We start from the raw sequence: 20818 nt of genomic DNA, 5'->3' as shown, positions 1-20818 counted from the left end.
TTAAATATATTTTTATTGATTTCAGAGAGGAAGGGAGAGGGGATAGAGAGGAACATCAATGATGAGAGAGAATCATGGACTGGCTGCCTCCTGCCTGCTCCCTGCTGGGGATTGAGCCGGCAACCCCGGCATGTACCCTGACCAGGAATCAAACCGTGACCGCTTAGTTCTTAGGTTGATGTGCAACCACTGAGCCATGCCGGCCAGGCCTGGTCTCATTTTCTCACATAAGAAGAGACACCCTGCCGAAACCGGTTTGGCTCAGTGGATAGAGTGTCAGCCTGCGGACTGAAGGGTCCCAGGTTCGATTCCGGTCAAGGGCATGTACCTTGGTTGCGGGCACATCCCCAGTAGGAGATGTGCAGGAGGCAGCTGATCGATGTTTCTCTCTCATCGATGTTTCTAACTCTCTATCCCTCTCCCTTCCTCTCTGTAAAAAATCAATAAAATATATTTAAAAAAAGAAAAAAAAAAGAAGAGACACCCCGAGGTGGGGCTGAACAGGGTTGTCCTGAGGAGGGGGAGGGTGTTCAGGTGGCCAGCCAGCTTGCACAGAGGCCCCGAGGAGGGAAAGCTGGGCTCGTGGGCAGCATTTCAGTGTGGCCACAGCATAGACAGGAAGCATGGAAGCGAATGAGCGGGGTTGTGGGAGAGGAGGGGAAGGCTCTTTGCTTTTAGCCTAAGGGTAATGGGGAGCCACAGAGGGTTTCAGCATGGGGGTTTGGGGGGGGGGCGTTGGCTGGTCGGGTTTGCATTGCTTAAGCATAGGACGCTGGCAGGGGGAAGAAGGATGGATGGGAGGCAAGCAGGGAGGCTGGGGGTGGTAAGTGGACCAGGTGAGTGGTGGTGGCCAGATTCAGGCAGGGCTCAGTGGAGAGCACAGAGGGGCTGGAGAGGGCAGCTGGGCACTCAGAGGGTCAGAATGGTGGGGATGGGGGGCTCTGGGAGACTTGGGGGTGGAGAGCGTACCCTGTGGGGGAGGAGCTCGCAGCCTGGGGAGGAGCTGAGAGTCCCTGGGGCTGCATAGGGCCCCCCCCCACACAGCCTTCTCTGACCCCCTGCCCTGCCTGCTGCTCCTTTTCAGCCTCAGGGAGTGTCGCCTGGAGGCCCTGAGCCTCACCCACCTCTGCGAGGCTCTGGAGAAGTGCCCGGGGCCCCTGGAAGTCAGGTCAGTAAGGAGGACGCAGCCCCCGTGACCTGGGGGTGTGGGGTGAATCTTTTCTGGTTCCTTCCCACCGGTTCTCACAGCCCCACCCAGCCATGGGCAAACTACGGCCCGCGGGCCGAAATGAATAAAACTAAAAAAAAAAAAAAAAAAGACCGTCCCCTTTTATGTAATGATGTTTACTTTGAATTTATTTTAGTTCACACAAACACTCCATCCATGCTTTTGTTCCAGCCCTCCGGTCCAGTTTAAGAACCCATTGTGGCCCTCGAGTCAAAAAGTTTGCCCACCCCTGGCCCAACCTCATGAGAGTTCCCTGGCCCATTGCTAGAAGCCTCAGTAACGAAAACACTTTCGTTATGGAGACTACCAAGCACATGTACATCAGAGAGAGTCGTGTAGTGGAGCCTAGTTCCCCTCTACCTACCTCCGGAAGTCGTCACTCCGTGGCCCAGTGCACACAGGGGCACACGCATGCACCCCCAAACACCTCATTTTAAAAAAATATATTTTTATTGATTTCAGAGAAGAAGGGAGAGGGACAGAGAGCTAGAAACAGTAATAATGAGAGTCATGGGCCAGCTGCTTCCTGCACACCCCACACTGGGGATGGAGCCCGCAACCTGGGCCTGTGCCCTGCCCGGGAATTGAATGGTGACCTCCTGGTTCATAGGTTGACGCTCAACCATTGAGCCACACCGGACCTGCTCTCTATTTTTTTCTTTTACAAAACCTATTGTTACAGAACAGAAAGGGTTTGTCCATCCGGTGCTAGCAGAGCCAAATACTGACCCCGAGGACCGCAGGGGAGAGAGATGGGGTATTTTATTCCGAGTGCCCCTCCAGGAGAACGGAGGCTAGTGCTCAGATGCAGAACTGCCCCGTGGTGTGTGGGTTACAGACCCTGTGGGACAAAATGACAGGACAGGGGCGTTAGGGTTGGGGCTGTGCTGGGAGCTGACTGGCGGGCGGAGATGAGGTAATGAGTCATTTCTCTGGGTGTTGAGCACAGCTGTGAGGTGTTTCCCAGGGCCCCTCTGTCCGGTCTCATGGGAAAGTAGCCGGGGGTCTGTTCCACCTTAGGGCTCAGGAGCCGAAACTTAGCAGGTCAAGATGTGATTTTAGCCGGACCATGACCCAGCCTGGTTTCTGCTGCCTCGGGGGTGGCTGATTATCCGAGGGGATGGTCTCTTAGAGGAAGAGGGAGAGGGAGAGCCAGAGGGAGAGAGTTCTAGAGCTAGGATTTTCAACTAAATGTAGTCAACGTCATAGGACCCTAAAATAGCACCATTATTTTATGACCTATTAAAATCATCAAATATCCCATCAGTGTCTCATTGTCCCTGATGGCTTGTGTTTTGCACATGGTGTTTGCATAGTCGTGCCTTTTGATACTAACCCTCCACAGTTCACTTGTGCCACAAATTATTCAGACGCGCACACACACACACACACACACCAATGCCAGAATCTAGATAGACATGCAGGCTGCTCCCAGAATTTTTTGTTTTGGTTTGATTTATTATTATTGTTGTTGCTGCTGCTGCTGTTGTTGTTATTATTATTATTATTATTATTATTATTATTATTAGCACTGCAGCCAATGCTGCAAAAAGCACTCTTCTTAGAAGTCAAAGAACACGAGTCTGGCATAACCCAGCATTTCCCATCGCATATGACCTTCCTCTCCCTCTAGCCTCTGTGATCAGCCAGGGACCTGGTGCTCAGAGGGAATGTTTGGGGCCCGGCTCTGGCTGCGTGGCCACGCGCCTAGCTGTCCCCAAGGCTTCCCCACGTCATTCAGATGTTCTGTCTCACAGATTGTCCTGCGTGGTGCTGAGCGACCAGAGCCTGGACACCCTGCTGGGGCACCTGCCCCGGCTCCCCCAGCTGAGCCTCCTGCAGTAGGTGTTTCCCCCAGTTTGCTGTGCAGCCCTGGCTCCTGCATTGCAAAGCCACCCCTCCCTCCCCCGCCCTCCTTCTCCTGAGCTGTGTCATCATTGCATCTGTCACAACTGGGAGCTCGAGTCTACTTGCAGCTCTTTCCTTAGACTTTATCCACCTTCGGGGGTGTTATTTGACCCCTCTGGGCCTCAGTTTCCACATCTGATAAGTGGGATTAATATTCCCCCAGGGATGGGACTCCAACAAGACAGTTGTTTCAAAGCACCTTGAAGAATGACAGGCCTGTGACGGTGGGCTGTGGGACTGCTCCCCACCCACAGAAGTCACCTGCTTCTAGAAAGGGACTCTCCAGAGGCAGGCCAGCTCACGCCACACCACTTTTTAAAGGTCACCGCGCACATTCAGAAAAGGGAACTGGAGCGGCCTCCCTTAAAGTATGTAAAATTCTGTTTTCTAGTTTCAGCTCCGACTGGTTAGAATTTAAAAAGGATTTACTTTCCATCTTCTAGCAGGTGGGAGAAGCTGCAGCGGAGACGGAAAAATACAACAGGAAAATAAATCGTGTCATTCATAACAGCAACCTAAGTTCTAGTGCTAAGGCTCCCGGGACACCTGAGCCGGCTCACAAACACCCAGGCTCTCCATCCTCCTGAGTCCTGTGGAAGGGAGGGAGGGAAGGAAGGAGGGAAGGAGGGAGGGAGGGAGGAGACGGCAGCTTTCCAGAGGTGGGCAAATTCAGCAGAGCTCACGCCAACCCCCACGGCACCCACTCTGGTCCTACCCTCAGGAGAGAACGGGTCAGGCAGGCTCCTTTGGACACAGAGGGTGGCGGGTTAAAATGAACAGGTGCAAAACTTCAGACCAGAGAGGGACGTCTCTATGCCCAAGTCACACAGCGTCTGTCTTTGGAGCCAGGTGGCCAGCCTGACCGTCCCCGGGTCTTACACTTTGTATATTACTCAGTCATAGTGCTTATGCACTGCTGTGGGCCAGGAGCTGTTTGGGGTGCTGGAGACACAGCGGGGGCGGGGGGCCCGCTTGGGGTGCTGGACACACCACATCCTTCTCCTTGCCACCAAGACTCGCCTGTTAAGTCTGTGCTTGAGGGAGAAATCTATAATAATAAAAGCATAAATGCTAATTAGACCAGACGTCCTTCCAGACGAAGCCGGGGCTGCAAGGGAAACCCGGGTCCCGGGTGCCAGAGGGAAGCCAGTGCCAGCAGCCGGGGGGAGGAAGGCCTACTCTTGCACGAATTTTGTGCACCAGGCCTCTAGTATAATAATAAGGAGCTTAGGTGTCGGTTAGGCAGTGCCCACACTCGATGTAATTAAACCCTCAGGACACCTGCAGAGGAAGGTAGACCATGAGTAGAGGCCTGTTGTCCATGTAGGGAAACTGAGGCTCAGACAGCTTGAATGACTCATGCAGGGACACACAGCCAGTAAGCAGAGCTGGGGCTCAAACCCCAGCCTGCTTGACCCCAAGCCCTTATGTGTCCCTCTTGAGTCCCCGCTTCCTCATTGCGGTGCCGCCCTTGCTGCCCCCGGTTCCTGCCCGCCAACCTGTCCCGGCTCCTTGCCCACTGAGCCTGCCCGGCTCCGACTTGCTGACTTGGGGTCGCCCCTTCCCTCCTCAGGCTGAGCCAGACGCCACTGTCCCCAAGGAGCCCCTTTCTGCTGGCTCACCTCCTCGGCCTGTGCCCACGAGTGGAGAAGGTGGATCTCAGGTGGGCATTGCCCAGGGGCAACGGGGCTGGTCTTGGGGGCTGTGCCTGAAGCCTGGTGGGTGTGAGGGGTAGGATGGAGGCAGTAGGACCCACGTCAGAGGCTGGGCTCCTGGAGGAGGGGTGCCTCCTGGGGGCATCCAAGGCTGTGGCCAGGTGGCTGACCCAGGTACCGTGTGCTCCAGGTCCTTGCATGATGCCACCCTGTACTTCAAGTCTAGCGAGGAGCAGAAAGGCGGGCGCTGTGGGTAAGTCCTGGGGCGGTGCCCTGGCAGCCAGTGGATAGTGGGACCAGGAGACCTACCCCCTGGTAGCGAGAGGACAGACAGCAGAGACTGTGCAGAGAGCTCCCCAAGAAGGACCTGCAAGGGGACTTGTTTCCTCCAACGTGAAGAAGCAGGGCTCCAGCCTGGACAGTTGGTTAGAGCTCAGTTGGTTAGAGCAGTGGTTGGCAAACTGCGGCCCCTTGAGTGTGGCTCTTCCACAAAATGCCACGTGCAGGCGCGCACGTACAGTGCGATCGAAACTTCGTGGCCACACTCAAGGGGCCAAAGAGCCACATGTGGCTCGCGAGCCGCAGTTTGCCGACCACTGGGTTAGAGCATTGTCCCTATATGCCAAAGTTGTGGGTTCGATCCCTAGTCAGGGCCCATACAAGAACCAACCAATGAATGCATCAATAAGTGGGACAACAAATTGATGTCTCTCTCTAAAAAAAAAAAAAAAATCAATATAAAAATAATTTTAAAAGGAAGCAAGGCTCCAGAGAGGGTGGGCTTTGTCAAGGGCAAAGGGGTACACGTCAGACTGGCCCAGAACTGGGAGCTGGAGGAAAGGGACTTCATAACCGCCCACCAGGCTTTAATCCCAGCTCCACGAGGCCTGGCACTTGGGGCAAGTTCCTTGACCTCTCTGATCCTCGGCTCCTGCTGCTGGAGACGGGAGACCCCGTGCTGCAGGGCGCTTGCAAGGATTACATGAGGCGACATGTCAGGCATGGGTGTCACATGTGCCAGTGCCCCCTGCTGACTCCGGGACCAGTGCTCTGTGGTTGCGGGCTGAGGGGGGAGGTATTGCGTGGAGGCAGGCTAATGGGAGGGTGACCTCTGAGTGCAGAGATGACATTTCTGCCACTGGCTCCTCAGAGCCCTTGGACCAGACCCTTCTGGCTGCACCTCAGCTGTGAACTAAGAAGCAGAAGAGCTGATATTTGTTGAGCTTCTGAAGGCACCATTCTTTAGAGGAGGAGGAGAAGGAGGAGGAGGAGGAAGGGGGGTGTGAGGAGGAGAAGAAGAAGAGACATCGACTTATTGTTCCACTTATTTATGCATTCATTGGTTGAGTCTTTTTTTAAAATATATTTTTTATGGATTTCAGAGAGGGAGAGAGAGATAGAAACATCAATGATGAGAGAGAATCATTGATTGGCTGCCTCCTGCACACCCCACACTGGGGATCGAGCTCACAACCCAGGCGTGTGCCCTGACCAGGAATCTAACCGTGACCTCCTGGTTCATAGGTTGATGCTCAACCACTGAGCCACGCCAGCCGGGCTTAGCTGTAGCTTTTGACTCCTGTCCTAGCCCAGCGATAGTTCCCAAGTCAGAGGTTCCCGAAATGTAGGACCCTGACCGGGGTGGGGTGGTTTTTAGGGAGTTGGGAAGATAGCAGAGTCAGTGTTCAAGTTCATTGACTCCTTCAAGTTCATTGACTCCTTCAAGTTCATTGACTCCTTCAAGTTCATTGACTCCTTCGTGAGGTCACGATTCCGTGTGTCTACGACCAGGAGGAGGTCTCGGTGGTGTGTTAGCGGGTGTTTAACATGTCTCAACACTAAGCTCCCTTTTTAAGAGAGAGAGAGCCCTCGGCAGGTGTGCGTCTCTGGCTGGGCTTTAATGCTGGGGTTTTGCTCTCGTGTGTTCTTACGCTTATGGCCTGTGTGTGGCACGTGATGCCAGTTTCCCATCAGAGTGAGTGACACAGGGTTTCCTTTTACAATAAAGGAATTAAACCAGAATGAGCTGACTTGAAAATAGAAAGTAAAAATAGGGTACAAGGGGATTTAGGACTGTGGGGAAAACAAGGAAGGAAGGTAACAGTGATAAAAATGTGAAATATGGATTTTAGGAACTTTCTGATTTTAAGATTTTTTCCCCCTCAGTTGCTGGCTGGTCACAGGCTCTTCCTTTGCCTTGTTATATAGTTGAAGGTTAAGCCTTTCAAAGGCAGATTCGCCACTCATTTTCATTCCAGCAACAATAGCCTTCTCAAGAGTAGATCTCACCCTGCTCCCTACCCCATGACTTTTCGTTAAAATGACTCTGAGTCCTAGCTTGTGTGGCTCAGTTGGTTGGGCGTTGTCCCGTGCACCAAAAGGTCACCGGTTCAATTCCTGGTCAGGGCACACACTTGTGGTTTGGATGATGTTTCTCTCTCTCTCTCTTCCTTCCTCTCTCTAAAAATATATACATACTAGTGGCCCGGCGAGTGAAATTCGTGCACATTAAAAGGGAATTAAGTAGATCCGCTCCAGGCCTGCTCAAGCCGCGCCATGGTGGCTCAGGCAGGCCCCCCTGACTGTGTCCCCAACCAAGTCCCTGGCCCTGTTCCCGCCCACCAGCTCCTGTGCACATGCAGCCCGTTGACCGGTCATGACTGGGACACTGTTAAGACCAATTAGCATATTACCTTTTTATATATAGATAGAATTTTTAATGACCCCAAGAGCTGGCATTCTCCAGCTGGAGGTTGAGTCAGAGAGCTTTGCCCCTAGAGGTGCTGACTCAGTGGGGCTGGGCTGAGTTCGCAGACTTTGCATCTCAGCAAGTTCCCCCTTCGAGAGCCACCTCCCCAGAGGGAGCACAGGGGCGCCAGTGGGACCGGCTGTGGGGAAGGTGGAAGTGGTGGAAGTGGATAGCCCCAGAGAGCCCAAGCTTGGGGGAGGCCACACCAGGACAAGCCAGGGCGGAGTGGGTCTGAGTGGCTCACCGCCCCAGCTCCGGCTCGTTCCCCCTCCCCCAGCAGGTTCACGGGCTGCGGCCTCAGCCAGATGCACGTGGAGCCACTGTGCGAGTTGCTGAGGAAGTGTGAGGACCTCAGCCAGCTGGAGTAAGTATGAGGAGAGGAGCAGGGAGAGCAGTCTGGGATCAGGCACCTGGGTGGCACTGGAGGGGTGTGTGTGTGCGCGCACGCCTCAACCCCAGCCCAGGACTGTGGGTCACACCCTTAAGGTTTCTCTGTACCATGTTATCCCTCCCACCCACCCCTACTCCTGCCGTAGTGGAGCTAGTTCAGAGTGTGCCTGGATCTAAGTTGGGGAGCCCTTCATAAGGGCCATAGGAGCCCGTTGGCCTCACGTTGATCAAGGCATCGGAGCTCTGCTGGCTGATGGGCACAAAGCGAAGGGTCCATTGGTTTGCCTGGCAGGGGGTTAAAGGTACCACATGCCTCGGCCTGAGCGGGGTCCCGGAGCCAGCTGGGCCGGGATTCGTGAGCCTTCGTGCTGTTGAGAAGCGGTATCCATGTGGCCTGTCTTGGGTGCCCAAATAGTGCAGCCCCCACGTGGGTAGAAAAATAAAATAATAATAATAATAATAGCAAACACTGTTGGGCACTTCTCCACTGACCTAAGTGCCTTAGATCGTCTTTTCATCCTTCCGACAAACCCAGGTACTATTATCACCATTTTGCACATGGAGAAGCTGAGGCTCAGAGAGTTTAAGGACTTGCTCAAGGTCACACAGCTAATACAATGTGGAGTCTTTTCACAGCTGGCAGGGAGTCCAGCTAAGGGTCTGCAGGAGTGAAAGAGAGCTGTACAAAAAAATTAAATTAACTTCCTGTCATGAGGTGGCCAAGAAGAGAAATGTGGCTGATGAAAATAATGTATTTTATTTTTTAAATATGTTTTCTATTGATTTTAATAATTTTTGTTGGTTTTGGGGAGGGAGAGAGAGAGAGAGAGAGAGAGAGAGAGAGAGAGAGAGAGAGAAACATCAGTGAGTGAGAGAGAGAGATATCTATCGGCTGCCTCCTGCACGCCCCACACTGGTGATTGAGCCTGAAACCCAGGCGTGTGCCCTGCTTGGGAATCAAACCTGCGACCTCGTGGTGCATGGGAAAATGCTCAACCAACTGAGCCACAAGGGCCAGGGCAAAAATTATGTATGTCAGCGAAAAAGGAATAAGCAATATATCTTTTGAGTTTTTCTCTTGTTTGTTTGCTTTTTTCATTGTAGAGGGCACTTTTTCTTATTTTAAAGATGATTAAGGGGCTTTGTGAAACAAGCTAATTTTTACAGTATCTCAGGAAAAGACGAAATAGATAAGCCTCGGGAGTGTCAAAATCAGGGGCAAAATGAGTTCAAAGATGCAGGACAAAATCAGATACCCCAGGCAGGCCGGTTATATTGTTCCTACACTGTGGCTAAAACCCCAGGCTGCTCCAATGAAGGGAAGTAAGAAAGCACTGAAGCCCAATTTCCGATACTGCATTCCCAAGTTGAAAGAGGAGCTCTATTGGGTAACTACAGCCCCCAAATACCTTTTTCCTGAATTTACTCTGGTTCCAAAATGGCAGCTCCCAACTGACGCGGGCCAAGGGCATAGTCAAAGCGAATTGGGTTTTCTTGAACTCCCACAAGCCTGCTGGAGTCCTGGGAGTGGTCAGCAGCTATTGAAGGGGAAGATGAGGACTGGTTAACTGTGGTGCTGGTGAGGGGGATGGTGACGGGGACACAAAGCTGTTGCATGGTGGTGGTGGTGGTGGTGGTGATCATTGGCGATGATCCTAGTGGAGATGGTGGTGGTGGTGGTGGTGATGATCCTAGTGGAGATGGTGGTGGTGGTGATCATTGGTGATGATCCTAGTGGAGATGGTGGTGGTGGTGGTGGTGGTGATCATTGGTGATGATACTAGTGGAGATGGTGGTGGTGGTGGTGGTGGTGATCATTGGTGATGATACTAGTGGAGATGGTGGTGGTGGTGGTGGTGGTGGTGATCATTGGCGATGATCCTAATGGAAATGATGATGGTGGTGGTGGTGGTGGTGATAATTGGCGATGATCCTAGTGGAGATGGTGGTGGTGGTGGTGATCATTGGCGATGATCCTAATGGAAATGATGATGGTGGTGGTGGTGGTGGTGGTGATCATTGGTGATGATACTAGTGGAGATGGTGGTGGTGGTGGTGGTGGTGATCATTGGCGATGATCCTAATGGAAATGATGATGGTGGTGGTGGTGGTGGTGGTGGTGATAATTGGCGATGATCCTAGTGGAGATGATGGTGGTGGTGGTGGTAATTGGCGATGATCCTAGTGGAGATGGTGGTGGTGGTGGTGATAATTGGTGATGATCCTAGTGGAGATGGTGGTGGTGGTGGTGGTGATAATTGGTGATGATCCTAGTGGAGATGGTGGTGGTGGTGGTGGTGGTGGTGGTGGTGGTGGTGGTGATCATTGGCAATGATCCTAGTGGAGATGGTGGTGGAGATGGTGGTGGTGGTGGTGGTGATAATTGGTGATGATCCTAGTGGAGATGGTGGTGGTGGTGGTGGTGGTGGTGATAATTGGTGATGATCCTAGTGGAGATGGTGGTGGTGGTGGTGATAATTGGTGATGATCCTAGTGGAGATGGTGGTGGTAGTGGGCTTGGGGAATTCAAGGAGTGACGATGGGATGAAGCTGGTGGTGGTGATGTTGGGACGGAGCAGCGCTGATGCGGGGTGATGTGAAGGTGGTGATGAGGGTGCTGTGTGGGTGGAGTGGCAGTGATGCAGCTCTGACCGTCAACCGCCTCCTCTTCCCTCCTACAGCCTGTCAGCCAACCAGCTGGGTGACGACGGGCTCAGGTGCTTGCTGATGTGTCTGCCTCGGTTGCCCATCTCGGGTTCTCTTGAGTAAGTGATGAGCAGCCTCAAGGACAGCGAAGAGGAAGCCTTCCTGGGCCCAGAGCATGGGTTTGGAGGGACCTTTTTATATATGTGTATACATTTTGATTGATTGATTGATTGATTGATTTCAGAGAGGAAGGGAGAGGGAGAGAGAGAGAGAGAGAGAGAGAGAGAGAAACATCAATGATGAGAGACAATCATTAATCGGCTGCCTCCTGCACGCCTCACACTGGGGATCGAGCCGACAACCCTGGCATGTGCCCTGACCAGGAATCAAACCATGACCTCCTGGTTCATAGGACAGTGTTCAACCCCTGAGCCACGCCGGCCAGGCGGAGCGATCTTTTGAGGGGTCCCCAGAGAACTCCAGAGGACAAGGACTTGGGAGGGGAAAGGGGTGATTCTTACCTTGACACCCCTACGTTGGGCCCTTTCCTCCTCCTCTCGTTGCCCACCCTGGGAAGAGCCTTCATCAGACAACCAGGAGCGGCTGCGACTGAAGCTTGGTGACTCCCGCTGACTGTGCGGGGAGTGGCCATGCACCCCTACGCAGCTGACACCATGCATCCCTACGCAGCTGCCGCGGGATCTCAGCTGTCCCAGCCCCTGGTCCACCCCGTCCCTGAAGCTCCTCCGACCAAATCCACGGGACACGAGTTTAGAGATGTCCCCACAGCAGGGAGGGTCCCAGGAACTCATCCACACTCTCCCCTGATCTCCCCAGGGATCTGGGAGGCAGGCGGCCAGGGCCAGGATACAGCCCGTTGCTAGGCAACAGAGCTGGGTGCTCTGTGTGGGGCCGGAGCTGCCAGCCTGGCCTGTCCCAGACCCAAAGGCCAGCAGGCCCAGAGGGTGCAGCTCTGGAGGACGCGGGGGCCACGCTGCCCGTACGGAGATGGGGCCCTCTGGCTTCTCCCGGGACCCCAGTGCCTCCACCTGGGGAATGGACACTTGGACTTGAAGGTCTCTCCTCCTGGAAATGACAGCTGGAGGGGAGGCAAGTGGGGCTGGGAAGGGCTCATGGAGGTGCTGCCCCCACACCCCAGCCAAACCTCGTTTCTCTTCCAGCCTGAGTGGCAACAGCATCTCTCAGGAAGGTGCCCTGTGCCTGATGGAGACCCTCCCTTCCTGCCCACGTATCCGGGAGGCCGCCGTGAAGTAAGACATTGGTGCCACTTGCGACTGGTGGGGGGAAGCAAGGCTCCCACACGTCGCGGCCTTTGTCTGTGTGACTGGGGCTGGGGGCCCACAGTTTCCACGCTCTGAGCCCCGCATGCCCGGGGGCCAGGGAGGTCACGGGGGAAGGGCAGGCGTGAGTGTGCTTGCTGGTTGGGGTGGGGTCTCCTCTGTTCAGGAAGGGCCTCTCCCTCATGGCTCCCCCAGCCCCAGTACCCCAGCCCCTTTCTCTCCGGTGCCCCCTGGCGCCTGGGTGCCGAGGATGCTGGCAAGCCTCTGGCTTCTCATACCCTCTCTCTGCAGCCTGGGCGCTGAGCAGAGCTTCCGGATTCACTTCTCCCGACAGGAGGAGGCTGGGAAGACCTTGAGGTAACTGCTGGTCTGGGGTGAGGGGGCCTGAGGGGGGTGGCGGGGCTGACTCTGTGGAGGCTCCATGCCTCCTCCTTCACCGGGCCCTCTCCTCCTTCACGCTCTCTGCCCCTCGTGCGCTCCCAGTGCCCCACACTGTGCCTCTTGGCCAGGGGCTAACTCTAGGTCTGGAGGCTCAGGGTTAAGAGCTTGGACCCTGGAGCCACCTGGGGGGTAACTGCCAACTCTATCACTTACCCGCTGTGTGACTTTGGACACGGGACTTAATCTCTCTGTGTTTCATCAGTACAATGTTCCTCGTCTGCAAAATGGGGATATGGTAGGACCATCCCCCTTGGGGTTTTTGTGAGGATTGAATGAGTTAATGTGTATAAAGTTCTTGGGAAGGGCCTGGTTCATTTGCGTGCTCTGTCGGCTATTGTTATTATTATTATTATTATTATTATTATTATTATTATTATTACTAGAGGCCTGGTGCATGACATTCGTGCACTCGGTGGGGGCGGGGGGCCTGTGCCCTCTTCCAGGGCAGGAGCCCCCCCACCGCTGCTGCACTCGCCAGCTGTGAGCCCAGCTCAGGGCTTCTGGCTGAGCGGCGCCCCCCCCTCTCCCCCCCCTCGTGGGAGCGCACTGACCACCAGGCCACTGCGTTGAGTGTCTGCCCCCTGGTGGTCAGCACGCATCATAGGGACCGGTCATTCCACCGTCCGGTTGATTTGTATATTAGCCTTTTATTATATAGGATTTACCCTTCAGTAGCCTTGGCCTCCGCCTCTCTCCACCACTGCCCTGGGTCAGTTCCTCTCCATGTCTGACTTCAGTGTGATCACGGCCTCCAAACTGGCCAGGCCTCCTCCACCCATTCACCCCCAGCACCGGGGTTAGTCAGTTTCTCGGTCCGTGAAGGTCACTGTTGGAATTCAGTGAGCTCCCGCGCTCCTGCTGCCACCCGAAGACTCACTAAGGGACTCACTTCTAGCACTTTCTTGGGGGGCGGTCTCTCAAAGAGACGGGGGCTCCCAGGGCAGGAGCTGCACCGTTGGCCTTTGCTCAGGCCCTGGTCCAGGCCTTAGCACTCAGTGGGGGCCCCCCCAAAGGCCCTGGGGGGCTGGGAGGAAGCAGGACAGCAGCTTGGACAGAGTTCACCCAGGCTCTGCCCTCTGCCCCCTGCACCCTGCCCTCAGGCTCAGGGAGTGCAGCTTCAGACCGGAGCACGTGCCCAGACTGGCCACTGGCCTGAGCCAGGCCTGGCACCTGACGGAGCTCACGTGAGTTACGGGCCAGCCCGTGGGGGCAGCTGAGGGGCGGGGCTCCCTCCTAGGGCCACCGTCTAACCTACCTCTGTCCCAGGCTGAGCCGGTGTTGCCTGGGCCTGCAACCCCTGACCCTGCTCCTGCGTCTGCTGAGGCGGCCGGAGGGGCTGCTCCGGCTCAGGTAGCGTCTTCCTCTGTGCCCCTGGGGGAGGGGGCAGGGGCGTGAATGAGGGCAGGGCAGGCACTGGGGTATGGGTCCCCCCGGATCGTGCCCTGGCCATTTCCTGCACCCGGAACTCTGCCACCTGGACACAGAGCCGACCTGCCCATTGGTCCCAGAGACCCCCTCAGGCACACAGAGAACCTGCCTTCCCCAGGGCGGGGTCTAGGCTTGGGGCCTTCAGAAAAAATAAAAAAAGATGCTCGGCCAGTTGGGCTCAATGGTTAGAGCGTTAGTCCTTGGGCCAAAGGGTCTCAGGTTTGATTCCCGGCCAAGAGCATGTACCTCAGCTGCAAGCTTGATCCCTGGCCTGGTTGGAGTGTGAATGGCAGGCAACCAATAAACGTGTCTCTCTCACTTCGATATTTCTGTCTCTCTCTCTCTATACTCCCTCCTCTTTCTCCTCCCCTTTCTCTAAAAAAAAATAATAATAATTTGGAAAAATTATCCTTGGGTGAGGATTAACAAAAAAAACAACAACCTCCAAATGGCATCCAGTTGAGGTCAGAAATAACATCCAACAAATAGCGTGTTCGTATGTCCACTCCTGTCATTTTAAAACCTTCAGAAAGAGACAGAAGACACCAAAAAGGAGAATCATTTTGAAAACTCGTATCCCATCACCTAGGTTCATATTTTTCCAAATTTGCTTCATTTTTTTATTTCCGCCAAAGTGTTTTATATATATCTATATAGATATATAGATATATAGAGATATATAGATAGATATAGATAGATATAGATAAATAGATATAGGTATATATAGATATATATAGATATATAGATATAGATAGATATATATACCTATATATCTATATATCTATATCTATATCTATATCTGTATCTGTATCTGTATCTATATCTATATCTATATATTATTCATTTCAGAAAGGAAGGGAGAAGGAGAGAGAGAAACACCAGTGATGAGAGAGAATCATTGAAATATTGAAAACTAAAGAAGAAATAAAATAAAAACATCACGAGAACGCCACCATCTAAACAAATACCATTAACATTTAATATAGTTTCCTCATCTCTCTCTCTCTCTCTCTCCATACGTATTTTTCCTTTCCTCAAATAGGAAACTGCAATCTTGTTTTAGACACTGTTTTGTTTCCTTCTCTTTGCGATGTAACATTATGTGGACCTTCAGTTTAATCTAAAAATATTATTTAAAAATAACATTTTCTGTTTGCATCGTTGCAATAACAGCTGGGATGAGAATGGCCATTTCCTGTGCTATGCTTCTGCCTGGTTGTATAATGTTATAGTTTTGAAATAAGCAAAATCCCCCAAAGCCTCTAGGACTCCCTTGGCACTCTCCCCCCCCTCCCCCCCCCCTCCCCCTGCTTACCCAGGGGACCTTTGTCTGTGTCCGCTTCTGCGACAGGGTGGAGGAGCCGTGGATGGGCAGAGCGGGGGTGCTCACCCTGCTACAAGTCTGCGCCCAGGCCTCGGGCAACGTCACCGAGATCAGGTGGGTCCAGGGAGGAGGCCCCCTCTGAATTCTTCATCACCCCATGGCTGTTGGGACCTTCCCTCACCTGGACATTAGTCTCTTGTTCTGTGGGGTGAGAGCCATGTCACTAGTGAGTTCTCTGGGTCCCCACGGTGGCAGGAGCTCCATAGGCACCTGTGGGGGGCTGCACCCTTGTTGGGACTGGCACAGTAGTCAAGCCACAGTGCCAGGAAGGGGAAGGCAGCCCCAGATCAAGACAAGGGGCTGTTGGAGTGGGGAACCTCGGAGAGAAGGTGGGGGAGGGTGGGTGGGTGGGGGGTAATCAACCAAAGACCTTGTATGGACACAGACAATAGGGTGATGAAGGCCTAGGGCTGGGGTGGGAGGGGTGGGCTGGAAAGGGTCAGTGGGGGAAAGGGGACATATGTAATACTGTCAACGATAAAGAATTATTTTAAAAAAAGACAAAGGGCTGTTGGCTCTCGGTGACACGGCTGGGAGTCCACACGCGTAGCCGAGAAGTGGCCCCTGGGTTACAGTAGCACATCGCGGCGCTGTGACCAGGCGTGGCAGAACGATGTGGAGTCGCCAAGAGCAAGGGCTTTGGGGGCCCACTGACCTGTGTCCGGGTCCCCACCGGGTCCGGGAGCTCTGAGCCAGGGGGCTGAGCAGCCTGGATCCCGGCTCGACCAACACGGGAAAGGTGCCGCGGCCTCACGCTGGTCCCTCCTCCCCCGCAGCATCTCCGAGAGCCAGCAGCAGCTCTGCCTCCAGCTGAAATTTCCCCGTCAGGAGAACCCAGAGGCCGTGGCCCGCAGGTGGGACCCAGAACCTGGGGCCCCCAGGGAGCGGCTGGGGATGGGTTGGGGTCTGTGCTTCTGACCAGTATTTCTCGTGCCCCTGCTTGGATGCCCGAAGTGTCTACGTGGCCCAGGAGGTCTGCTTGAATCTGCCTCTCCATGCTGTCCATCCAGCCCCGAACCCCAGCCTCAGCTCCAGGCCTCCCTTCCAGCTCTCAGTTCCCCGAAACCACCCTGCTCCCTTTGACCTCAGGGCCTTTGCACAGGCGGTTCCCCCGCCTAGATGTCCTCTTCTGTCTTCCCCTCTTCCTCCTCCTTCACTTGGCTAACTCCCTCTCGTCCTTCAGGTCTCAGCTTAAATGCCACCACCTCAGGAAGGCCCCTCTGGACCCCCAGACTTCGTCAAGTCCCCCCGTTATCCTCTCTTTTGAAAAATAAGTGTCATCCTTATGGATGAATGCAGCCTTGCAGTGTACAGACCAGAGCTGGATCCCAGCCCCAGCTCCCCTCCCTGGCTAGGTCCCCGGTGCCGTGAACAGCCTGCACAGCTGTACCAGCTCCCCTCTGAACCCCTCCTTCCCATAATTGAATAGTAAATGGTGGGACTTGATTTGATTGGCATTTATACTCCCCCTCAAGGGAAGGTCCTTGCTAGCGGGGGGCTGAGTCCCTCATACTGATCCAGGTGTTCAGAAATGGCTGCCTCCCTCCAGGTTGGCTCGCTGTGACCTCGAGACCCACCACAGCCTTCTTGCCAGGCAGCTGATGGAGACGTGCACCTGGCTGAGGCAGCTCAGGTCAGCGCCCCGAAACTGTCTGGGCCCCAGTGTCTACTCCGGGCCACGTGTGAGAGGCTGGCCGGGCCCGGATGGGGATGGGCAGAGCCTGGGGTGGTGCCAGACCCTGACATTCCTGCTTCCCCGTGCAGGAGAGAATCTCACTTGGCCGGTGGGGGGCAGCCCTAGGGTGACATGGGGGGGGGGCTGCCCCACTGGGAGCTCTTGGTGGGCTTTTCCCCTTTCTGGGCCTCCCCGTCTCCATGGGACGGATGATCCCTGAGGTCGTCCAGCCTGACCTGCCTTGGACTATGCTTGGCCCTTCAGCTTGTCCCAGGTGAACCTCTGCCACGCCAGCTGCCAGCTGCTGCAGAGCTCCCTGCTGCCCCTCGCGGAGCTGAAGACCTTCCGGTAAGCGGACAGGCCGGTCCCCAGGCCGCAGCTCTGCCCACCCCGCACTCCCCACGCCTGAGCTCAGGGGGACCCGGTCCAGATCCCGGGGCAGGGACCCAGCTCAGCCCTGGAGCTGACGCCAGGGTGTGGCTGGTGTCAGGGTGTGTGTTCATAGACGTGGTCACGGGCGAGAAAGGAATCGCCCTTCCCACACCCTTTATGACAGTGGTTCTCAACCTTCCTAAGGCCGCGACCCTTTCATACAGTTCCTCATGTTGTGGTGACCCCCAACCATAAAATTATTTTCGTGGCTACTTCATAACTGTAATGTTGCTACTGTTATGAATCTTAATGTAAATATCTGATATGCAGGATATATTTTCATGGTGACAAATTGAACATAATTAACGCATAGTGATTCATCACAAAAACAGTATGTAATAATATATGTGTTTTCCGATGGTCTTAGGCGACCCCCGTGAAAGGGTCGTTTGACCCCCAAAGGGGTCGCGACCCACAGGCTGAGAACCGCTGCTTTATGACTTGGAAATCATTGCAATCTAAGCGCAAAGCTGTAAGAAGACGGAGAACTTCCATGTACCATTTTCCCAAATTCATCCTTCGTCAGGATTCTTCTCACATTGGCTCTCATCTTCTCTTCCCTCCCTCTTCCCTCACCCCTCCCCTCGTTCCTTCCCCTCTCCCTCTTTCTCCCCTTTTCAAACATTTCAAAAGGAGTTGCATAAGCATGCCCCTTCCTCCCTTAACATTTCAGTGAGTTTCCTAAGAGGACAGTGTTTCCCTGGATCCAGAAAAAAACATGAAATCTCACACTAACACGCTTCTATTATCTAAACTATAGTTCATATTCCAGTTTTGCCAATTGTCCCAATAATGATGTTTATTGCATCTCCCCCCCCCCCCCGACCCCCGACCCACCCCGCCCTGGACCACACACGGCCGTGAGTTGCCATCTCCCCTTGGTCTCCTTCATGTGGAGCAGGTCCCCGGCCCTTTGTCTTCCATGATATGGTCATGACAGCCACACGCCGGTTACTCTGTCCGCCGCCCCGCAGCCCGGCTTGTCCGACGTCCCCTCGAGCTGAGATGCAGGCTCTGCATGTTGGGCTGGAGCACCTCAGAGGCTCCGTGTGTCCTCAGCTCGTCACATCTGCACGTCCGTGACGCCTGTTCGTCCCCTGACCGGGGACGTGAACTGTGAGCACCTGGTTTAGGTGGCATCTGCCAGGTGTCTTCAGTCCCACAGCCCCTGTTTGTTTTCTCTCTCATCAGCAAGTGCCTTTGACGGAGCTGCGTTAAGTTTCTGTAAACTTCCTGTTCTGCCTCACACTTTCACCCACGGAGTTTTGGCATCCGTTGGCAATCCTTGCCTGAACCAAATAACCAGTGTGATGGTTGCAAAATGAGACTTTCCTAACTTTCAATTCTGTGTTAATCCCACTGTTTGCATCCCAGAGAAGGTCTCCTTTGCCAATATGTCTTTTTTTTTTTTAATACTTTTTTTGTATTGATTTCAGAGAGGAAGAGAGGGAGAGAAACAGCAATGATGAGAACCATTGATCAGCTGCCTCCTGCACGCCCCGTACTGGGGATCAAGCCCACCCCCCGGGCATGTGCCCTGATGGGAATCAAACCGTGACCTCCTGCTTCGTAGGTTGGCACTCCACCACTGAGCCACACTGGCTGGGGCGCCAATGAGTCTTTAACGCTGCTCCATACTTGCTTCTTTTGTTTGTTGTTGTTGTTTAAATAAAGGCGCAGAGCTCATGGACATGGGCAGTCACTAGCTAGATTGACAGTGATGCCCACTTATGGCGTAAGTTGTGAAGCTGCCATCTGAATGATGATGGTTTAGGAAAACAACTATTTCTGCCTCCAGGCAATGTCTCAACTTGCTGATTCAGGGGGAGAGATTTATGAAGGAAAGGAGGACCCCCTCCCGCTTCCCCCCCACTTCCTTGCCCTCCGCCATCAGCATTCAGAGCCCCCAAGACCCAGAGCTCCTGCCTGACATGCTGCCCTCTGACCCCCACCAGGCTGGCCTCCAGCTGCGTGAGCTCCGGGGGCCTGGCCCCCCTGGCGTCTGGTCTGAGCCGCTGTCGCCACCTGGAGGAGCTGGAGTGAGTCTCAGGGAGGAGGGGTCTGGGAAGGGCTGGCCCCGCTGAGGGCCAGGGGTGGAGAGGACAGGGAGGTGGGGCTTTGGGGAGCTGGGGAGTGGACATCAAGGGATCACTTTCTTCCTGATGAAGCCCAGCCTCTCTGGGTGTGGCCTGGGGAAGGCTGGGCGCTGTGTTCTTGGTCCCAACTCCACCCCTCATTCAGAGTGTCCTGGGCACAAAGCTGCACCTCTCCAGGCTTGCATGCCTCATCTGTAACCTGGTCATAACCCTTCTCTGCCCAGGTGGCTGTGGATGAACAGAAAAGACCACTGTGTGTGTGGCGGGGGGGGGGGGGGGGGGGGGTGTCCCTGGCCTCCTCTTTTGCAGCCCTCATTCAGGGCATCATTTCTTAGCCCGGTCAGTTGTGACGGCCATGCCCCCTCCTCAAGGACCCCGGAGCCTGACTGTTGGAGCCAGGAATGCCCCCAGGGAGCCTGGACAGGAGGGGTGGGCTAGGATGGGCTCCTGCGGGCACTGAGGGGTCCGGGGCTGGGCAGACTTGTCTAACCCTCCCCTCGCGCCTGGTCCCCCCCACAGCTTGTCTAACAATCAACTTGGCGAGGAGGCCTCCACGGTGCTGGCGGGGGCCCTTGAAGGCAAGAGCTGGCTGAGGAGGCTCGAGTAAGTGCTGAGGTTCATGCCGGGAAGGGCTGTTGGGAGCAGGCCTAGCCGCCCTGGCAGCTTTTGTGACCACGAACTGTCCGATCCCCGAATGGCCCGGTGAGCTGGGCGCCCTCCTCTTTACTCCCTGACCTGGCTCTGAGGGCTGTCACACGCTCACTCACCCCGACCCACCCAAGCCAGAGACGCACGGGCTCACGTCTCAGGATATTACAGGGCGGCTGGCTTCAGGCTTGGCTGGATCCAGGTTCTATGTTTGTTCCCACCACCCCACCCCTGCCTTTCTTTCTGGCTCTCTCCCTTCCCACCTTTTATGTTTGTTTGTTTAAATCCTCACCCGAGGATATTTTTTCCCATTGGTTTTTGTTTTTTAGAGAGAGTGGAAGGGAGAGAGAGAGAGACAGAGAGAAACATTGATAAGAGAGAGAGACACATGGATTGGTTGCCTCCCGCATGAAACCCAGGCGTCTGCCCTTCCGTCCGCAGGCCGACGCTCTAACCACGGAGCTAACTGGCCAGGGCTCTCTCCCTCTCGACTTCGTTCTCAGGCAGGCTGTTCCTGCAGCTATAGCTACTGGTACTTCCTCCCAGCACCCACCCCAAAGGCCTTTGGTTGACGCTCACTGGACCAGGGTGGGTCACATGGCCATTCCTACACCCATCACTGTGGCTCTGAGCACGCCGTATTTTGATTGGCCCGATCTGGGTCACGGGCCCACCCAATGCCCTGGACTTCGTGGGGGGTGGTATTTCAGGGTGCTGTTCACAGAGCAAAGGGAAACAGAATCTCGGCACAAAAACAATCCACAGATGTCCACTGCCGTTTGCCTACCGCCTTTTTTTAGGTTCTGGCAACTTTTATAATTTGGCATTTATAGCCCA

At 54.5% G+C, this 20818-nt stretch overlaps 1 protein-coding gene across 10 annotated transcripts in view; it reads left to right on the top strand.

Annotated features, from left to right (window-relative positions):
* NLRC5 (NLR family CARD domain containing 5) overlaps positions 1 to 20818 on the top strand; it is a 76486-nt gene that overhangs the window by 45179 nt on the left and 10489 nt on the right. For 7 of the 10 annotated variants that reach the window (XM_036345427.1, XM_036345429.1, XM_036345430.1 and 4 more), the window contains 16 exons: positions 1085 to 1168; positions 2986 to 3069; positions 4710 to 4799; positions 4982 to 5044; positions 7818 to 7904; positions 10612 to 10695; positions 11758 to 11847; positions 12169 to 12234; positions 13419 to 13502; positions 13585 to 13668; positions 15098 to 15184; positions 15907 to 15984; positions 16680 to 16763; positions 17070 to 17153; positions 19193 to 19276; positions 19853 to 19936. In XM_036345427.1, coding sequence (XP_036201320.1) covers positions 1085 to 1168; positions 2986 to 3069; positions 4710 to 4799; positions 4982 to 5044; positions 7818 to 7904; positions 10612 to 10695; positions 11758 to 11847; positions 12169 to 12234; positions 13419 to 13502; positions 13585 to 13668; positions 15098 to 15184; positions 15907 to 15984; positions 16680 to 16763; positions 17070 to 17153; positions 19193 to 19276; positions 19853 to 19936 — 1317 coding nt within the window. Of the gene's footprint in view, positions 1 to 1084; positions 1169 to 2985; positions 3070 to 4709; positions 4800 to 4981; positions 5045 to 7817; positions 7905 to 10611; positions 10696 to 11757; positions 11848 to 12168; positions 12235 to 13418; positions 13503 to 13584; positions 13669 to 15097; positions 15185 to 15906; positions 15985 to 16679; positions 16764 to 17069; positions 17154 to 19192; positions 19277 to 19852; positions 19937 to 20818 lie in introns of those variants that run through there. The other 3 variants (XM_036345425.1, XM_036345423.1, XR_004973575.1) reach the window with 2 other exon arrangements.

This window comes from Myotis myotis, unplaced genomic scaffold (genome assembly GCF_014108235.1).
Source record: "Myotis myotis isolate mMyoMyo1 unplaced genomic scaffold, mMyoMyo1.p scaffold_m19_p_19, whole genome shotgun sequence".
NCBI classification, from domain to species: Eukaryota; Metazoa; Chordata; class Mammalia; order Chiroptera; family Vespertilionidae; genus Myotis; species Myotis myotis.
The sequence above is the reverse complement of the archived record's forward strand: the minus strand, read 5'-3'. Positions and strand labels throughout refer to the sequence as shown.